Raw genomic sequence first — 16,139 nt, 5'->3', positions numbered from 1 at the left:
GGGGGGGGGGGGGCTAATGAATATGAAACCTACACTTTAAAAGCGGCCTCAATCGGATGCCATTTGACATGCTCGGTTTTGCCATTTTTTTCCCCGTTCTACTATCTTTATCCCTGGCTGAAAATCAATGACAGCTTCAAAAACAGCGGCTCTGTGGACAGATACATCTAGCGTATACATATATCGCAGCCTCTTGCTGTTGCTACCGCAGTCAAGATTGTTAGCCAAGTCTGTATGTCTCCTCTCGACTCTCATTGTCGTGATAGGGTGAAAAATGAGAGAAATAAGTGTTGATGAAGAGCGCAAATTGATCGAGGCGGAAGAAGCAAGAGGCCGATGTTGTAAGGAAGTGGGCGTGGTGGGGGGGGGGGGGGGGGAGGAAAGAAAAGGTTGAGTGCAAGAGAAAAATATCTGCCAGTATTCTCAATTGCTTGTCGGGCGCTTTTTTTGTTGTTGTTGAGGAAAAACGCAGGGGTCATTAAAAAAAAGAGACATGACAATACAAGATGCTTACAGTGTTTTGTATGTGCTTGTATGAATATATACCCGGGTAGACAAAGGGGAATACGTACTGACACGTATTTTACGCACGCACGCACGCACGCACGCACACACACACACACACACACACACACACACACACACACACACACACCCGGGTAGACAAAGGGGAAGACGTACTGACACGTATTTTACGTACGTATGTACGCACGCACACGCACGCACACACGCACACACACACGTACGTACGCACGCATACAATGCCGGAGTTCACACATGTTATAGAAAGAAAGAGGGAGCGAACACTCAACAGAAGAATTAATGGAAAACAATTTCCCTTTACCGGACCACGGAAGTGGGCTAAGGGAACCTGTCAAAACGGCTCAGTGAGATTAAGAGCAAAGGAAGCAGGGGTTGGTTGGATTGATGGAGTGTTGAAGAGGGTGCGGTGGGATGGATATATGGTTGGTTTGAATCAGATCGAAGCAGCAAATGACGTCAGAATTTAGAAACGGAGGGGGTTCTGGCTAGGTGCAATATTATATTGAAGGCAACACGCCAATCATGAAGTCCGGACATTGACCCCAGCCTTTGGAGGGGGGGGGGGGGGGCATGAGGAAGAGAAGAGGATGCATGAAAATGAAACTGGGGGGTAATGGGGGTAAGGGGGGAGGGGGGGGGGGGGGGATCAGGGTCGAGTGTTTGCGGAAGATGGAGTATAGTTTCAGAGTGGCTGGTTCATGGATAATTGCTGGGTTTGGGATGGTTTGATCAAAAGGAGAAACAGTGAGATGTATTTAATGTCATCGGCGCCAGCTGGTCTCAGCATTGCCGTGCTGTTAATTTAGGAGGTTCGAGTTGGGCAAGACCGGGCATAACAAAAAGAGATGGGTCTGGAATTGGTCTGACAATGAGATTTTGCCATCGATTTATAGTAGAGTCTCATCAACTCTGTTTGTCTGTGTCTATTGTCTTTTGTCAAAAGTGTCTGAAAAGTGTTGAAGTAATCTGTTACACGTTAAAATGCGATCTATACTTGTTGAAACAATATAGGAAGCGACTGGGATGCATCTTAAAAAAAAAAACGAAGAAAAAGTTATTTAAAAAAAAAAACGAAAGAAAAAAGGAACAGATGAAATATGCGTCCCATTTTGGTTTGAAATCAGTAGTACGTAGAACGCTTTCACAGCAAAACTATACTGGCCATGTGATTGAAGGCATGCATGCACAAATAACAACTCAGTAGTAGTTATAAATAAAGATCATATTAAAAGAGAAATGAATAATGAATTGTTTGAATCGTTGCGTTGTGGTTCGTTTTCCTGTTATCTCTTGCTGGCGAGTGGGTGGATTAGGGCAGGGGTGGTGTTGAGGTGGGGGGTCGTTAGGAGCGCTCCGACTGTCTAATGCAGTTGAGCAATGCTTTATAAGTAAAGGTATTTCCCTCCCTTGTAATCATGGTGTTTACCATCACAGGTCCCACCAGACTTCTAAATTTATACTATCCACGAGCACACTTGAATACGTGCCACTAGCTATTCTCGAGCCTGTCTCCTTCGTTTGGAGAGTGGGTGGTAGAAGTATTTGTGTCTTGAAAGTAAAGACGGTATTCGAACACTCGGCATTTTCAAATATCACTGAGTAAGCCACGGTGGCATTTCCTTTGTGGCTTGTACAGCCCAAATCCCGAGTAGTCATCCACACATGGTCTAAGCAGGAAGTACAATCGTACCTTGAGACGGCGGGGGATGCACAAGAATGATATTAAGTGGAGTGTTAGGCAGAGGTTACATGCCGAGTCTCGGTGAATATTAAAAATAATGGTCGAAGTTGGCGGATCATTAAATATGCAAGCTTTTTCATGACCGCGAACTGAGACCATTATTTAGTAGGACTCCTGCTTCAGGAGGTAGAGGAACCGGTCCTAGACCTGTCGGACGACGAGGAGCTAGGTCAGGCCTTCGACATGCACTCTCTTTAGACTCAAAACTGTGTTCTTCTTTTAAACAACTGTTGCTTCATGTTTTCAGGAGGTGGAGGAGCCAGTCCTAGACCTGTCGGACGATGAAGAGCTGGCGCAGGCCTTCGACATGCACTCCCTCATCGTGTCCAGTCTGCATCACGAGGACGAAGACCGCGTCGAGACCGCCGATGACGTCATCAGGCAGATCGAGAACATGATGAAGGTGAGGCGATGATGACGTGGCGGGTGTGTGTGTGTGTGTGTGTGTGTGTGTGTGTGTGTGTGTGTGTGTGTGTGTGTGTGTGTGTGTGTGTGTGTGTGTGTGTGTGTGTGTGTGTGTGTGTGAGATAGAGAAAGGGGGGGGGGGGGGGAGGGGAGAGAGAGAAAGAGCTTACCAGCGCGTTTGTGACCGTTGTCGATGCATGTGCTTTCGTACTGGGGAGCCTATGTTACATCACTGAATGTTGTAGGTCTGATCGTCATCGGTGCGAGTCAGAGGAAATTGTGCTGGTTGAAAATGTTTGGGTTGACGGTATACTGTCAGGACAATGGCAGTTTTCTTCGCGTGTTCAGAGCATTATTTGGAAGTTCAGTGGTCAGACTTTTTCCCAAAAATTAGCTAGAAGTACACGCACTCATTAGGCCTGTTGAACGAGTTGGTTGAACTTTTACTTGAATTGAATAATGAAACAAAGAAACAGCAGCAGTCCTGTTAGAATGCATAAGAAGCTCCGGATATGCAAATCTGTGCTTTCCTAACAGACGCAATACTTTTTTTTAAACAGATCTGCAGAAGAAAAACAAAATGGGATTAATTCTATTCTTTCACGAATATCCCTTACTATGCAGAACACGAACAGTGTTCTACTGTTTCCAGTGGAGTTCATCAGTTCTATATGGATAGTTATGCCCTTAGTTGTAACTGACTGGGGCTTATCTATTCTGCTAGATCTCTGTCTCGCTCTCCTCTCTGTGCATAATAGAGAAAGTGTGTTGGCGAGGGGCGAGGAGGTCGATTGGATTCGATTGCGGTGTGACCTCTGTCGGTCCTTGTCGTGTCCTCTGTACTGTGTTGCATCATAATTATGCTCTATCTCTGTCATCGGGTCATTGTTGTCTATTTTTTAAAGCCAAAAGACCAAAAAGTACTGTGAGTTTTGGTCGTTTTTGTTGTTACATTTAGTCAAGTTTTGACTAAATGTTTTAACATTGAGGGGGAATCGAGACGAGGGTCGTGGTGTGTGTGTGTGTGTGTGCGTGTGTGTGTGTGTGTGTGTGTGTGTAGAGCGATTCAGACTAAACTACTGGACCGATCTTTATGAAATTTGACATGAGAGTTCCTGGGAATGATATCCCCGGACGTTTTTTTCTTTTTTCCGATAAATGTCTTTGATGACGTCATATCCGGCTTTTTGTAAAAGTTGAGGCGGCACTGTCACACCCTCATTTTTCAATCAAATTGATTGAAATTTTGGCCAAGCAATCTTCGACGAAGGCCGGACTTCGGTATTGCATTTCAGCTTGGTGGCTTAAAAATTAATTAATGACTTTGGTCATTAAAAATCTGAAAATTGTAAAAAAAATAAAATTTTATAAAACGATCCAAATTTACGTTCATCTTATTCTTCATCATTTTCTGATTCCAAAAACATATAAATATGTTATATTTGGATTAAAAACAAGCTCTGAAAATTAGAAATATAAAAATTATGATTAAAATTAAATTTCCGAAATCGTTTCAAAAACTATTTCATCTTATTCCTTGTCGGTTCCTGATTCCAAAAACATATAGATATGATATGTTTGGATTAAAAACACGCTCAGAAAGTTAAAACGAAGAGAGGTACAGTAAAGCGTGCTATGAAGCACAGCGCAACCGCTGCCGCGCCAAACAGGCTCATCACTTTCACTGCCTTTTGCACTAGCGGCGGACTACGTTCAGTTTCATTCTGTGAGTTCCACAGCTTGACTAAATGTAGTAATTTCGCCTTACGCGACTTGTTCGCTCTCACGTGCAGTCGCCATTGTTTATTTGCTTTATTTTTTAAAGCTACATACATTCCTTCTCGTGTAAGTGATCATGCTCACCACCATTGTCTATTTAGACTTTTCTATTTAGACTTTTACAGAGGATAAGAGCATGATTCAGTTTAAACGCACGCCCAAAAAAGCAACTGCGCAGAATGGTATTTTGTTGTTGAATTAATTTCGAAAGTGACAGCAAGGTCAATCTGCTAGATTAATTCAGATAACAATTCCCATTTTGCTCAGAACGCCACCAGGCTACTGATGTTGGGCATGTGTCAGAGTGAAAGGATGATCTTATTGGGGGTGGGGGTGGGGGTGGAGTGGTGACAGACCTGTGAAATACAAATAGCAAGTGTCAAGAGACACTGATTGCTGCGCTCTCTCTTTCGCCTTCCTGGCGTAGAAAACATCATGCACCCTTAATTCCGCATTAATACTTTACCTCCTCCCCTCCATCCCTCTCCCCATCCTCTTCCCGCTCAACCCCTCCCCTTCTAGCCTCCCTCCCCTTCACATCCCTCTCACACCCCTTCCTCCCCCGCCCTTGTCATACTAGCTTTTTTTTCCAATCCTACTGACAACAAGCAAATGACAGGTTCTGTGACAAGGCCCAATATGTTCAGAAGACGAACCCTAAGGTTAGCACTTCACTATGTTCTGGACTGCTAACCATTACAAGTAGACCGCTCTTGTTCAGAACCCTGGTTTGCAAGAAGGAGACCACTCTCTTTCCCACACCCGCCGCACTACCCACCTTTCTGGGATGTGGAAATTGTGGGATGTGGACAGCTGATCGAAACTGGCATGTTATTTTAATTAAAGCAATCGCATACATACGTCCAAAAGGTCTTCCAGACAGTGCTTGCGAGAAGCGTGACCAGTGCTGAAACTCTGTTATATTCTTGCTAGTAACCCGCCATTTTGAGTTGATTGTAAGCAACAGTCAGAATGTGGAGAGAGAGAGAGAGAGAGAGAGCGAGTTATTGGGGGGGGGGGGTCATCCGTCTTTTCGTCCCGGGTCCAACTTTTTGGTGGCAAAGAGCTTTTCTGGTAGCAAACGCGACCGAACAAAAATTGTTCTTGCTTACGAAGTCAAAGACACCGTCGCAACTTCTCTCAGGAACAAGACCCTCTCCAGACATACCCGCCTCCTCATTTCTCACCAATGAATCCAATCAATCAAAACTACCAAAGAACCATCGCCCGGACAGACAAGTCGGGTTATCAACACACGGTGTGTCTGGGCAAAAGTTGGGTCGCTGTGTCGTCGTCGTTGTTGTTGTTGTTGTTGTTGTTGTTGTTGTTGTTGTTGTTGTTGTTGTTGTTGTTGTTGTTGTTGTTGTTGTTGTTGTTGTTGTTAGAGAGAGAGAGGGAGGGGGATGTGAGAGATAGAGGGGTCATCCATCTTTTCTGCTCGGGCGGCCCAAATCTCTAGCACCAAACGAACAAAGTCTTTCTTGCTTACAAAGACACGGCAGCAAGTTTTCAAGGCAGCAAAGGCTCTTCAGAGTCATCCATCTTTTTGACTCGGGTCTCTATCTGTCTTCCTTGCGAAGCCAGGGTAACATCTTTTAAAGGCAGCAAAACCCTCTTCAGAAATACCCGCCACCTCATTTCTCTGAGCGCAGCCGCGAATCGATTAGCCAACAGACAGGTCGAACACGGTGTGACTGGTCGCAAGGTCGCGAGTACCTGGTCGCACGTGCACAGTCATGATCAGACAACAGCAGCACAGTGGGTGAGTCAGCCTACAAGGCAGGCAAGTCATCTCTTGTCCCCAAGCTTCTCTTTACAACTGGAAGCGAGCATTGCGAAGCACCAGTGCCCCTGGCTTCCAAAGGTGCACACAAGTTTACGTGGATCGCGTTCCAGGGCCTTGTATTGATTGAGTTCTGGCTAGGACTTGAGCTCCCACCCTGACGTTCAGTGCGTAGAGCTTACCTCAGTTTGAGGTCCCTGTTTACTCAACAGATGTGAGGCTAAAAGGGGCGACTTGGCTTCCCACCTCAATGCGCAGCGCGCAAAACTTATCTCAGTGTGAGGCTAAAAGGGGGACGACTTGCCTTCCCACCTCCATGCGCAGCGTGCAGAACTTACCTCAGCTTTAGGTCCTTTTTCAGTTGCCCATGCTGACGCTGTTGATGTTAGTTCTCGCACTGGTCAAGGAGGTGCTTCGTGAGAGTGAGCCATCTCAGTGCCGCGGGTTAACGAGCCTTCCCCCGGGAAAAGTTTCCCCACCAGCCAGCAGCTATACCGGCTCCGTGCGGGTCCGGCGGTTGAAAACACTGATCGATCATGTATCGATGTTCATTATTCTGTTCTCATGGGATTGGGACAAGGTGTACTTGGGCTGCGAGACACTTTTGTCGACATCGAAATCGTTCAATAAAGAAATTAATGGTGCAGTCATTAACTATTCTAGTCCTGAGGTTATTCGATTGCTTTCTGTGTGTCAGGCTAGTGCAATGCCGGCTGTTTGGCTCGTTCTATGTCTGTCTCTTTTGTGTGTGTGAATGTGTTCATTTCTCCGCACACGTGTCAATTTGTTGTTTACGTTTTCTATCTGTCTGTCTGTCTATTTGTCTCTGTCTTTTTGTATCGCACTGCCTCTCTCTCTCCGTATCGCACTGCCTCTCTCTCTCCGTATCTCATTGTCTGTGGTGTGTGCACACAATTTGGTTTTGTCGAAATTGTAAGTTTTGGTGCAGACAGTTTTATTCGAATAAATTAGATTTCCTTGGAACAAATTGGATTACGAATGAGGAAAATGGGCAGAATCAAATGAGCCGAAAATGTCTTGTGCTGTTGTTCTCGGGTAGAGTGCCATACCATGTTCTGTACAGACTTGTCACTGGTCAGGCATGCTACTGTTGCTCATTTTGTCGCAGAAAATAGGCTTGTCGGTCGCTGTCTACTGGCTGATGTAAAGCCATTGGCAGTGTTATTGCAATCAGTTTTTATATTGTTTTAAGGTCTTAGTTGTTACTGCATACACAATACCTTCATTTTTGCTTCACATTTTGTTTTTATTGTTTTGTTTTTTGATGCTGTTAAACATCATAGAGAAAACTATCTGCAACTGCAACACCATTTCCGGGCACACACACACACACACACAGACACACACACACACACACAGACACACACACACACACACAGACACACAGACACACACACACACACACACACCAAATTGTCCCTCTCCTTGAAGCACAGTTTTTTTTGTTATTTGTTACTTTGGTTGGCTTTGCACACACAGTCTCCTCATCTCATATTAATAAGAATGCAGCTTTCGCCACAAATGTAATTTGCGTTGTGCATCACCGTTGCCAAGTGATTCAAGCTCATCCCCCGAGCCTTTCTCCACAAAACCGCGGCTGTGGAGAAGCAAAGAATGACTTGTACAGTCATTGTGAGTGACCGTTGGGAATCCGTTTGCACATACAATGAAAACACCTTCAAAAATAACATTAAAATGTTAAGTCTTAAAAAGGAGGGAGTATGGAGTGAAACTTACAGAGGTTATAAACAGAGAAATGAAAAAAGCAAGATCTTTGAGATGGGTGCCAGGTGGGCGGGGGTCTTAGATTTGAGGGTCTAAAGGAGGGGTTCCACAGTACGTCACAGCGGGTACAACTGGCTGGACCCTGGTTAGATCCTGTATGAGAGACGGTACAGTGTGGTTGCTTGACTTTTGTTGGTTGGGGGGGGGGGGGGGTGTCTTAAAGGGGGGAGAAGGACAGAGATACGTATACGTATTCGTTTTCGAAGGACAGAGATAGATGGGAGAGAGAGTAGAATTGCAAAATAATAGCTTACAAACGAACTGCACGAAATTCAAGTGTGAGACACAAGCAGAAGTACGTACACCATGACATCGAATCCCAGTGCACGGGAGATGACATCAGCCGATTATGCCCCCAGGTCGCTTCAGAAAATACAGTATTTTCAAGTATTTATCTTGCACTACAAACTACTTTTCATTGTGCATAACCTATTTTACTTTCATCTCATTCCCACATGAAATGTGTTTTTACTGTGCACCACATACCAATCACCGACCCAGTTGATGAGAAAAACGAAAGGGAAAGAATAAATCTTTGCTGTCATTATGACTGACCAGCGGGACTTCATTTACAGTCTGTCTTCACGGGGGATATGTCTGGATGAGAGCGTTATAGATCGCTTCCCTCCTCCCTCTGGCTCACCAATGCTTGGGAGGATCATGGCACAGGCGCTTGACTTAAAAAAAACCCACATAACTTAGCAGCTGCGTTTTTTTCTGCCTGCCTCTTTTCATTTATCTTTTTTAGAGTAAGTAGCCTTATGTTGCTTGTAAAACATAACTGCCAGAAAGTCACATGATAAGCTTGAACAAACAAATCAAGAATGTGTTTGTATATGCTCATACAACACACACCCCACACACACACACACACACAACCTGAGACTGAGAGAGAGAGGAAGAGAGAGAGGGAACGTAGAACACTGCTGGATTTATTGTACTTAAGCCACCTACCCTTAAACAAACCATGGGGGAGAGAGAGAGAGAGAGAGAGAGAGAGAGAGAGAGAGAGAGAGAGAGAGAGAGAGAGAGAGAGAGAGACAGCTCTTGAAAACTGTTGCAACTTTCTGACTGAAAATTTGATATGCAGGGGTTGCTGAAAACTGTGCTTACATCTCCGAACGACCAATTGCAGCTGGAGAATTATTAGTTAAAAAACAATAAAGCTAAAAACAAAAATAATGCACAACAGCAGATGCCTGTTGATGGAGGATTGATGGAGGAGAGTTGGCCTGACACCTACTCACTCTCCCTAGAGTGCTGGCTTCTTTACTGCGCCTCTTGTGACCACATTTTCTGACCCTGAGCCCTTGGAATTCTTCTTGTCAGCAAGGCTTAGTTTTGTTTACACCCTAAGACAAAATTTATTTCGGTTGTTGTGTAGGATTAACTTTTTCTGTTGTTTTATTATCATGACACCTTGTTTAAATTTAGACCTCTAAAAGATTTGGGGGGGGGGGGGGGGGGTCAGGAGTTAGGTAGGGATTGTTTTATGTGGGCATAGATTTATCTCACATGAATTTATCCCGTAATTTGACTGACAATGAATGACTGATTGAACTTGAAGGGGTGAAATCTGGAACACTAATTCATGCTTTGCTTGGACTACAGTGACTGCATAGTTTCCTTTCTAATCAATCAATCAATATCAATATGAGGCTTATATATCGCGTGTATTCCGTGGGTACAGTTCTAAGCGCAGGGATTTATTTCTTTATTTTATTTTTATTTTATGCAATTTATATCGCGCACATATTCAAGGCGCAGGGATTTATTTATGCCGTGTGAGATGGAATTTTTTTTACACAATACATCACGCATTCACATCGGCCAGCAGATCGCAGCCATTTCGGCGCATATCCTACTTTTCACGGCCTATTATTCCAAGTCACACGGGTATTTTGGTGGACATTTTTATCTATGCCTATACAATTTTGCCAGGAAAGACCCTTTTGTCAATCGTGGGATCTTTAACGTGCACACCCCAATGTAGTGTACATGAAGGGACCTCGGTTTTTCGTCTCATCCGAAAGACTAGCACTTGAACCCACCACCTAGGTTAGGAAAGGGGGGAGAAAATTGCTAACGCCCTGACCCAGGGTCGAACTCGCAACCTCTCGCTTCCGAGCGCAAGTGCGTTGCCACTCGGCCACCCAGTCCATTCTAACAGTCATGTGAATTCTTATTTCTGAAAAATTGAAGTGAATTTTTATTTAAATTTTTGTTTACATACACAAGCATTGAAATTTACTTTAATTCAATTTTAGAGCTGAAAGTAAACGGCTGGTTCTGGAATTTGTTGCAGGAACCGGCCACAGAAGAGGATGACTCTGAGAACCCGATCATCACAGAGGATGAACAGTACTCCGCACTGAAGGCTATGCTTGCCAAGCTGCCCTCCTATACTGAGCCAGGTGAGTAGGCGGGGTGTGTTTTCATTGTGCAACCTCAGGTGGCCCTAAAGAAGACGGCGGGGGCGCGTGCCACAGGAGTGGAAGTCTAAAAGGAGAAGAGGAAGAAGACTGTGCACCACACACCAAACACCGACTCAGTTGATGAGAAAAAACGAAAGGAGAAGAATAAGTCATTGCTGTCATTATGACTGACCGGGGGGGGGGGAGGAGGAGGGACGTAGAAGTTAGGTTGAGATGAGGTTAGTGGATGTGAAGGCATGGAGAGAAAAAAAAACTCAAAACAAACAGGATCAATTAAATTTTGTGGTTCCACAAAAGCTTTTATGATGGCACGGGTCAATTGTTATTTTGGCCTAGAGGGGGGATACAGTAATTAAGAACCAATTAGAGAGAGACAATTGACTGATAAGGAAGAGCCAATTAGATTGCCAGTTCTAGTCACATATTATTAACTAACCGTCACGCAACAATCAACGCTTGACCAGGCAGCGCACAACAATTTAGATCTGATATTCTCCAGGTTTTTCTGTCAATCTGTTCCCTGCTGGTTTGGTTCTTGTCGCCTTGTCGCTTTCCTTGCTGCTTTTCTTCTTGCTAGGTGAGCTGTTTTGTTTCCTATCGGTTCCTATTTTCAGTCCGTTTGTGTGTGACTATGAAATCTTTGGTGATTGGCCATTCTTTTTGTCGTTGTCTTCAGCTTGCTTTTCGTCTGGGCCGCGATCCTCGCATGTGTATGTTAACATTCAATGCTCGATGTCTGTGTTATTGCGAGGTGCCGGTGGTAAACGGATTGAGGATTTTGCAAAGCGCGATATGCGTAAAATTGCGGCTCTACGTCCCGACATTCTTGTTGTCATGCTCGGTGACAACGACGTTAGCGAAGAAACCTCTGCCGATGACATACTACATAGCTAATCACCTACTGTCTCTTGCTGGCCTGGTTCATAGTTGCGGTGGGGCACAAGTCGTCTTTTGTCAGTTGAGAAGATAGAAATGGACAGGGTGGACAAGGAGTGGAAAACACAGCCATGCGTTGCTCAGAATCACAATAGCCCGCTCAGAGAAAAGTCGCTCTGGATTGGTCTATGCAACGGGCTCACAACGAGGCAAATCGCTTCACGATGGCGACGAAGAAAGCACGATTGCTGCGAGATATGAAAAAAGTTGTACTTCTTAAACTAGTAGACGATTCGGTTAGTGAAATCGTCAGAGAGAATGTAGTTATGATGGGAAATTTAGCTGGGGTAGTCCCTGAACCTTGAAAAGCGGTGGATCCCTCGGGTCACGTCGAAAACCACGCCGAGAAGATCGAAACACGCTACACGGCATCGCAGTGTAAACACCGCCGCCATCTTGGATAACGCGGCGGGCGGTGGGCAAGCATATACCAAAGCCGCTCGCCAAGTGCTTCGCGAGCGCTTTCCTGCACTGCCCTAAGAAACGTCTTTTTGTCAATCGCACTGCGAGCGACCCATGGCGAGCTGCTCTGGGCAACTCGTCTCAGATTACCTGCTGTTTGTGATCTGTGTCTGTGTGAATGTGTGTGTAAAAGTAGTGCCTGTCATTACAGTGGTACCTATCACAAGAGGTTCCCTTTGGATCAGGGAAGAGGTTCCACTGTATATATTTGGGGTTGATATTGACGAAAATACAGTTTAACGACCTCTCTGCTTAGAGCAATTTGGGTCAAAGATATCAGAGCCGAAGCTCTACGATGTGTGCCTGGGTAAAGATGAGCAACACAAAAAAAAAACAAAAATAAAAAATAAAAATAAAAACAACAAAACAAAAAAAAAAAAATTTTACTTTCCGTAATGGAAATGCTGGAAGAACAGGATTTAAAATCAATTCCTTGCAGGGGATACACGATTGTAGAGATTTATTCTTTCATTCCGAGGCAGAAATGCTTTTGTATTCAAGAAACGTGGAACGTTGCTATTCCGGAAGGGAATTGATTTGATTTGTTGGTACTTTAGAATAAAATTGTGAAAGTGGCATCCGACTGATCATGGCAAAGGAGTGAGTGTCAGACCAAGGAGGGTCGTGGTGGAGAAGCCGAGGCACCCTCTACGTACTTGTGGATTCGGCGGCTAGTCAACTGGCGAAAAGCAAACCCGGTCCTACCTAGGACCTATACTGGCCGGTTAAAAACATATGTACAGGGCTGCGACTTTATGTCGGTTTATTCATCAACGCCTTTATGGCACCCTCTGTCTACAGAGGCATGGGAAGGGGGTCAGGTGAGGAGGCCAGAGATGTGTCTCTGTAACCCCCTCTGGGGTGGGGGTGAAAAAAAGAGGATAGGCTATTTACACTGTCATACACAGTCGTTCGCATACTCTCGCACAGCTACAAAGGCCACCCTCCTCCTCCCAAAAGAGACGGACGTCTCAGATATGGTAGGCAGAGGCTGGCTGTCTAATCTAATATATACACCTAAGGTGACACATGGAATATATGAATGTAACGTGGCATTAACTATAAGCCTAGCGCACGGGACACCCGCGACCTCGGCCCCGCCGGCGGAAACACGGCAGGTGGGCGAGTGCAGCGAAGGAAATGATTTGTTCATAATAAAAATAATAGTAATAACAATAATAATAATAATAGTAAATAATTAAAGAGTAAGGAATAACTTACAAGTGCACGGGCCACACGCGATTTCGGCCCCGTCGGCGGAAAACACGGCAGGTGGGCAGGTGCAGCGAAGAAAGTGATTGGTTCATAATAATAATAATAATAATAATAATAGCAATAATAATAGTAATAGCAAATAGTTTGTAGCTTAATGAAGTAAGATGTGCTATGCCGAGATCATCCAGCTAGATTAATATGTAGACCTAAGATACACTCATAATACATGTAACGTAGAACATTTACTAACAATAAACACATAGACATTTACTATTGATATAAACATAGATACACATAGTTTAATATGGGGAACCTTAGATGGTTGTGGTACGAGGGAGAGAAAAAAAAAAAGAAAAAAAAAAAAAAAAAAAAAAAGATAGAGGGTCGGGAACCCTGTCCTTTCCAGGGCCAAGGCTCTACCAACAGACCTCTGGGTTCCTTGTCCTTTCGACGGTTGGCAGCAGGAGGGAGGATTGGGGGGAGGTCCTTCTAAGGTCTGAACTGGATCTGGCTGGGCCTATGCCTCCAGCAACCTCAGAGCCATTTGGCCACAGACGATTTCAAAGGATATCCCCAAACACCCCATCCTGTCAGGCCCACCCCCATTCCGTTGATATTGAATCGACATTATTAATAAATATACCATTCTTTTTTTTCCCGAAGGGTATTTTTGTTAATCTTGTTAATTTTTGTGGAATGTTTGTTGAACAAAGTGTTCCTGACAAGGGGAAATAATACTAATAGCTAGTCGGTATGGAAGTACACGTAATGCATCCCATTTCACCCATTGATAAAGATATTCTACAGCCTGCTCTACAAGTGCACACACATTTTATGCAGCTAGCTTTCGTGGTCATAGTGGGCTGATTACTCATGTCTCATCAATGATTCAAGTGCTATGTACATTACTGATAGAGACAGCTCAGCACTTGGCGGGGACCGGAATACCTGATTAATCTGTCTGGCTTTGGAAACCTATTGTCCTGTATTTATGGCAGTCACTTCCACAAACCCCACATTCCCTCCACTGCCATTTTTTTTCCCCAAAAGAAGGAAATAAGCAAAGCAACAATAGAAACAAAACAGATGGACTGCTAACATTAAGAATCAAACATCTAAAATAGGCATCTTGTTTATCTACCTCGAAAATCAATAGATCGAGGTTGTAGTGTATGTTTCGTTTTGTTTATAATTAGACGTTCCATAAACTTACCATTTTTGTTTGTTTTTAAACAAACAAAGCATTTTGCTTAGACTGTGACAGAGAGGGGTTACGGAAATGGATCTATCGTGGGAAAGTGAAAAGGACACTGTGTCATTGGCCTTTGTTTCCATCTAATGGATTAAAAGGAAATGGCATTCACAAGGAAGGATAATCGAACTCCAGTACGGTGTAAATCATATTCAGAAGTTTTCTTTTTCATCATATTCACCAGTGTTGATGACTGGTGCAAATGAAACAAGAGGCGAAGCCTTCAAGGCTCCCGTAAGAAATCGACAAACAGTAACACAAACTCATTCACTCCGTCACACATACACACACACAGTAAGCATAGGTGACACGGTGCAAGAGTGGGAGACACTAGATCTAGATCTGTCTGTCTGTAGCCTACTTACGGGGACACGACTGCCAGATCGACACTGCGCTTTCGACAGCGCTTCCTCGCGCACACACTGGAAACACGCTGTGCAGATCAACCTGTAGGAAATCTCCTTTGGTATCTTCTTTATCTATTTTTCTGGGGCTACGAAACCGAACAATGTGAAATCGTCTTCCCCGAATCGGCGAACTGCAGCTGGGTGAGAACTGTATCTATACCACAATCCTTCACGCGATCTGACTTAACCTTGACCCCTGACCTGGTCTACATACCACACACGACACAAACCAGTCACCTGTTTTTACCCCCCCCAAAACCCCCCACCACCCGTTTTCTTTGGATACACACTTTAACTACATACGTGCCGACGAAATGTTGATCATTGCTTCAATACTTTGAAGCTGTTGCTTGGATAATAACCAGGTAAAATTAGTATTTCGGTGTTCAGTCAAATGAAGTTTCTATCTCACACATACACACATACACACGCACAGACAGACAAAAGTTAGCATCGCATAGGCTACACTTACGTGAGCCAAAAATGTGTAGCTACATTGAGAAGAAAGGAAGGGAAATTGATCCTAGGAGTAGGGTTTTCAGCTGCTGTCTGTACTTTTGACAAAGATAAATATTTGTATTATTAGGACTACAGTTTAAAGTTTCGTTCTGAACTTTTGCAAAAGGCCCATGACTAGAGAAGAACATGTATAACTTAACACAAAAGGAAGAAGAGGAATGTTATGTAGTATAACAGAACGAAAAAAATGTTTTCTCGAATATGCAGCTCTAAGTTTATGCAAAAACATAAAAATGTGTCATATGAGGCCTACAGTTTCAAGTTGCAGTCAGCAATTTTGCGAAAGGGCCGTCACTACAGTATTACATGTATAGCATAATAAAAATGAAGAAAATTAATGCAGTAACTTTTGCGAAAAGCCCGTCACTACAGTATTACATGTATAGCATAATAAAAACAAGTCGCGTAAGGCGAAAATACAATATTTAGTCAAGTAGCTGTCGAACTCACAGAATGAAACTGAACGCAATGCAACGCAGCAATACCGTATACTCGTAGTCCACCGCTCACGGCATAGGCAGTGAAATTGACAAGAAGAGCGGGGTAGTAGTTGCGCTAAGAAGGATAGCACGCTTTTCTGTACCTCTCTTTGTTTTAACTTTCTGAGCGTGTTTTTAATCCAAACATATCATAATTATCTATATGTTTTTGGAATCAGGAACCGACAAGGAATAAGATGAAAGTGTTTTTAAATTGATTTCGACAATTTAATTTTGATAATAATTTTTATATATTTAATTTTCAGAGCTTGTTTTTAATCCGAATATAAGATATTTATATGTTTTTGGAATCAGCAAATGATGGAGAATAAGATAAACGTAAATTTGGATCGTTTTATAAATTTTTATTTTTTTTT

At 43.7% G+C, this 16,139-nt stretch overlaps 1 protein-coding gene across 1 annotated transcript in view; it reads left to right on the top strand.

Annotated features, from left to right (window-relative positions):
* LOC138951627 (fasciculation and elongation protein zeta-2-like) overlaps positions 1-16,139 on the top strand; it is a 51,220-nt gene that overhangs the window by 12,768 nt on the left and 22,313 nt on the right. The window contains exons 3-4 of the mRNA XM_070323158.1: positions 2,532-2,687; positions 10,363-10,471. Coding sequence (XP_070179259.1) covers positions 2,532-2,687; positions 10,363-10,471 — 265 coding nt within the window. The remainder of the gene's footprint in view (positions 1-2,531; positions 2,688-10,362; positions 10,472-16,139) is intronic.

The sequence above is a fragment of the Littorina saxatilis genome, linkage group LG17 (assembly GCF_037325665.1).
Source record: "Littorina saxatilis isolate snail1 linkage group LG17, US_GU_Lsax_2.0, whole genome shotgun sequence".
In the NCBI taxonomy this organism is placed as follows: domain Eukaryota; kingdom Metazoa; phylum Mollusca; class Gastropoda; order Littorinimorpha; family Littorinidae; genus Littorina; species Littorina saxatilis.
This window is presented reverse-complemented; position numbering and strand designations above follow the sequence as displayed.